Source organism: Quercus suber, unplaced genomic scaffold (genome assembly GCF_002906115.3).
Source record: "Quercus suber isolate HL8 unplaced genomic scaffold, Cork oak 2.0 scaffold_471, whole genome shotgun sequence".
NCBI lineage: Eukaryota > Viridiplantae > Streptophyta > Magnoliopsida > Fagales > Fagaceae > Quercus > Quercus suber.
This window is the reverse complement of record NW_027069922.1, coordinates 371293-375917: the sequence shown is the minus strand read 5'-3', so window position 1 is coordinate 375917 and position 4625 is coordinate 371293. Positions and strand designations below refer to the sequence as shown.

The window sequence follows — 4625 nt, the reverse complement described above, 5'->3', positions numbered from 1 at the left end:
AGCTTTAAGCAAGTGTAAGCTCACTTTTAATAACATTGAATAGAAGTTTACCATATTTGAGTATACCCAAAATTAGTCCAACATATATACTGGAAAATACCTTTTATATGTTAATACTTAAGAGCCCAATTACTCATAGATCTTTTTATTTTTAAAATTTTAATGAAAGCACAAGAGATATAAATACTGGTTGAAAATTGTCGTTGTGTGTGTTATTTGTTATTTGTGTATCATCATCAACATCATCATTTCAAAAGTGCATTATATTTTTGTACATTAGAAAGTGCTTGCATTCAACTTCTACCAGAACCAATACTTTTTAATTCATTGCCACATCTTTATGATTTTTTTTTTTTTTAAGTGGTACATCGTCCTGATATCATTTAACATGTTAAATTATTGAGGTATTATAAAATCTAACAGTACTCATCGGCAGCTCAACTGGTACTTCCTTCTCTCATAATTATGGGATGGAGGTGAAGTTGTTGGTTCAGACCCTTTAGGTGCATAGTAATTGTAACTTTTTTTTCTTTTTATGATAAGTAATTGTAATTTATTAAAATTGGAAAAGCGTATACAGGAAGAAATTTGAAAAATAGAAAGAAAGGAAAGCTAATAGATTAGTGATACAAGTGCAAAGTGTCTAAAAACTCCATCAGAGAAAAGGTTGAGATGGTGGAAGAGTGTGTCAACCATTTGAAGAGAGTTAGTAAGTGTAACTTACCAATAATAAAAATCTAACATACGCCTGATATTGTAGTTGTTATTTTCTTTCAAAACAACTTTTAAGACCCATATTGTTTGAACAAGGCATCTGCTGTGATGACAGTTCTTCTGCCATATATCATATGGTGTTATTTTCTAGCTGCCTGCAATGATATCGAACCTGCAGATATCATGACAACCTAAATCCGCATGCGTTTCCACTTCCCCCCCCCCCCCTTCTCTCTAAAATGAGATTTTTGCAACTCATCGAGCAGAGGGAGAGAGAGAGCAGAGAAATGGTGAGACAGGGAAGAAACGGGAAATGAGAAAGACAAAGACAAAGAAGAAAAGAAAGTGGGCCCACTTGAATAAAAAAATAATATAAATTTTACAATTGGTGAACAGTACAGTCTCAAATATGAGACCGCATTGTTCATCAATGCCAAAAATTATAGCATTTTAAAACTCTTGATGGAGCAAGCTTTTGGGTCAAAAATGGTATATAAAAAAAGCATCTTTTAGCATTTAAAACCCTTAATGAGAATGCTCTTACATCATATGTTATTAAATTTAATCTTTTTATTAAGAAGGACAGTGGTGAAAATGACACCGTTTGAACACCCAAAATCACAGTTTTTCCGTGGAGGCTTGAATTAACATATACAGTATCAGTGACACACTAACACTATCGAGTCATGTTTTTACTTTTTAGAAGAGACGGAAACGGTGACAGGCACGCCAGGGCAGCTAAAGTGACATCATTCCCCCAAAATGAGGGGCAAATCGTCACCGTCGACATTGACTCCATTACAAATGCTGAGCCCACTTGAGCCAGAATCAAATATTGCCAAAAGGGAATTGCAGATTGTCTCCACGTCACCTTTCAGACTTCCCGATGATTGGTTCATTGAGTTTAAGACCTGTCGCAATAACACCGCCTCCCCTGGCCGTGTCGACAAGGTACTCTCTCTCTCTCTCTTTCCCAATCACATTTATTTATTTTTATTAATGTAGGGTTTATTTAGCTTTGTGCTTGTTGGAATTGCTTGCCATGGTTAATGATGTATGCATGGTATGATTAACATGCATATTGATTGAGTGTATTTGGGATATTTTAGTAGGGTTTTAGCTAATGTTAATTTCTTGGTTCATATTGTTAGATCATTTCTAACTTTTGCTGATTTTAATTGAACAATGAATGAAATTTTGTTATTGAATAGAAGCAATGCTGGTCAAAGCGTGCGCATATGGTCTCTTATTAGAGCACAGAGTGCAACTGTGCAAGCGCGCGCCTAATTGAAGTAATAGCGCGCATTTTTTAAATATAAAATTTAATAACTTAATGTGGGCTACTTTTTTGTAGTTCTAGGGAAACTATTTGCGTACTCCCTGAAAAACTTTTGCAATCTCACATCGAAGACAACTCCCCCACTTTCTCACTTAATTATTTGGCCCATTTAAATGGTCTCTTGTGATGTGATGCTCTTGCTTTCAAAGATGGTCCCTAGATTAGGCCTTAGGGTTTTACCCATTTTAATATGATTATAAAGTAAGTCCGTTCATGTTATGCATTTGAATTTCTACTGTTAAGCTTAATGGCTAGAACTGGGGTGCATAATTGAAGGGCATGAACTCTAAAACAGATTAAAATTGTTCGAACATTAACCAACTGGGTCCCTTTCAATCCCTAGGCACCCATAGGTGGGAGACTAGCAAGTTCAAACATTCTTTAAGTCAGATAGATGATTATTATTTTTTTGGGGGTTAAACAGTAATACCTCAAAAGTGTGCATTAAAAACTCCTGTCTTGAAGGGTTGTGATGAATGTCTCAGACCATTTTTGCTTTTCAGATTCAGGAACAATAGACTCATCCATGAAAGCACTCCATATAAGCCCCCGGGACCAGACAGAACCCAATTTATCTTTTCAGGTGGGCTGGCAGAAGTACCAATCCCCTTGCTAGAATTATTTTTCTTCCCAGAAGCAGTTTTTTTTGAAGGCTGCAAAAGGCACAATTTTTTTTACAGAATAAAATAATACAACGGCAACAGAATTTTTGTTTTACCATAATTAATCTTTCAACTCACTGTTGAACTACTGCTCAGTTTCAACGCCTTGAGTGTAACTGTATCTTCTTCATCTTCTAGGTCCTTGCTAAGAACATCCAGAGAATATATATCACTGGAAATTTTTTTTTTCCGTAAACCGCAATAGTGTGAAGTCTGGAAAAGAAGCACAGATAGACACAGTTGTGAATTGCAGAAGTGAAAATAAATTCTTGTTTAAGCAGTAACAATAACTAAACCCACACTAACCTGATCGCCTCGTTTCAATGCCTTGGGTGTTGCTGTATTTTCATTTGCTTGCGTTAGGTACCTCTCAACTGCTACTAAAGAACGAAACCGCTGCCCAGTCCCCGGCTCAATATAATACTGCATAAAAAGATAACATTTTCCATTTTCATGATTGAAGAAGTATGCTTATTAATGAAAGGTATTATGGACAGAGTAGCTGTGAAGCCTCTGACTGCCAGCAAGAAGAGGAAGGTATGCTGGAACCAAACTTATATAGTTTCCTTTCAGGACAATGGATCATCCAAAAGTACAATATGCCATAGATTTTGGAAGAATACATGTAATAACTGTTCAAAATAAAATTATTGGATAAACAATGCATGTTAGCATAAGAAGGCAACCATGGTATCCACCCTCAACTATTGAAAGGCCCAGAACAGGATTTATTAGAAACTCATCATTAGCAAGAATATTTTATTATATAGGGATGACAATTCCTTTATTGAGGGAAACCTTTAAAATTTTGGAAATGGCATCACTTTCTTATCTTAAGCCCAATGTCATTGTACTTGACACTAGAGATTACAATCCAGGATAAATAAAGAGGTATTTAAACCTTATCTTCCATTCATTTTTTTTTAAAGGAAACAGAAAACAATGGTAAGCAAAACAGCAGTTTTTGACTTCAAATTTTTTCCCTGGGGTCCATTGGAAGTCAATTCAGGCACAAATCTAGATCCAAATTGTTAACATTCATTTACAGAATTTGAGATATTCCCAGCAAATTTTTTCATCACTAGACACTTTAAGCAAACAAAAGTTTTTTCAATGCCAATACTAAATTCCCCTCAAATGGTCATATTAGATCAGTGAAAAATGAAGTGACCAAAAATTTAACCCATATTAAGAATTCTGTAGTAACAAAATTACTACATATATATATAAAGCATTTTGCTAAGACATAAAGCATATCATTTACCTCATAGATAAATAAGTGTACATTAATGCATACATAAAAGTACCTTGTCAATGGTACCAGCATAGTTGGCGTTGCTGCGGGGCTTTTCTTCAATGACCCAATCATCAGGCAGCTTAAAGTGTGAGGTGCTCTTGATAGTGCGGACCACAATTTGCATCTGCAGCATCTTTAGCATTATTATTGAGGAATTTACCTTCATAATTTGGGCACCTTAAGCCTTCCTGTTTTTACCAATCATCCCCTCCCTCCTCCTCCCCCCCCCCAAAAAAAAAATAATAATCTATNAAAAAAAAAAAAAAAAAAAAAAAAGAAGAAGAAGAAAAAGAAAGATTTAACTTTGTGGTTTCTCTTTGAATGAAAAGTACAGTTTAAGTGTCATATTAGTAATTGTCATGAAGACAAGACATACAAAATCTAACCTTTTGAGAGTTAGATTTCTCACTTTTCATATGGATGAGGAAATTTATAAAAATTGTATTCCCAAGAATTTTGTTAACAAATTATTGAACTTTCACGAATCTCCAAGAATTAACAATACGCATGAATGTGTAAAGGAGTATGCCACAAGAGGCGAAGATAGCAAAGGACATATTATGCCATTATAAGAACTCAGCTCTGTTAAAACAGTAATACCTCAAAAGTGTGC

At 34.9% G+C, this 4625-nt stretch overlaps 1 protein-coding gene across 1 annotated transcript; it reads right to left on the bottom strand.

The window, feature by feature from the left end:
* Nucleotides 1-2481: 2481 nt before the first annotated feature.
* LOC112010366 (methyl-CpG-binding domain-containing protein 7) lies at nt 2482-4171 on the bottom strand. The gene is made up of 4 exons (XM_065762732.1): nt 4023-4171; nt 3022-3138; nt 2794-2928; nt 2482-2706 (listed from the first exon to the last, which is right to left on the bottom strand). Exons 1-4 carry the CDS (start codon nt 4152-4154, stop codon nt 2485-2487), a joined length of 606 nt encoding a protein of 201 aa, XP_065618804.1. The 5' UTR covers nt 4155-4171; the 3' UTR covers nt 2482-2484.
* Nucleotides 4172-4625: the final 454 nt, after the last annotated feature.

What these genes read in the sequence shown, in the direction of transcription:
- LOC112010366 (XM_065762732.1), bottom strand. Translation starts at nt 4,154, where the DNA reads ATGCTAAAGATGCTGCAGATGCAAATTGTGGTCCGCACTATCAAGAGC. An exon ending in ATGCTGGTACCATTGACAAG is followed by an intron (nt 3,139 to 4,022) that starts GTACTTTTATGT and finishes CTTTTTATGCAG; the next exon opens with TATTATATTGAGCCGGGGAC. An exon ending in AACTGAGCAGTAGTTCAACA is followed by an intron (nt 2,707 to 2,793) that starts GTGAGTTGAAAG and finishes TGCCTTTTGCAG; the next exon opens with CCTTCAAAAAAAACTGCTTC.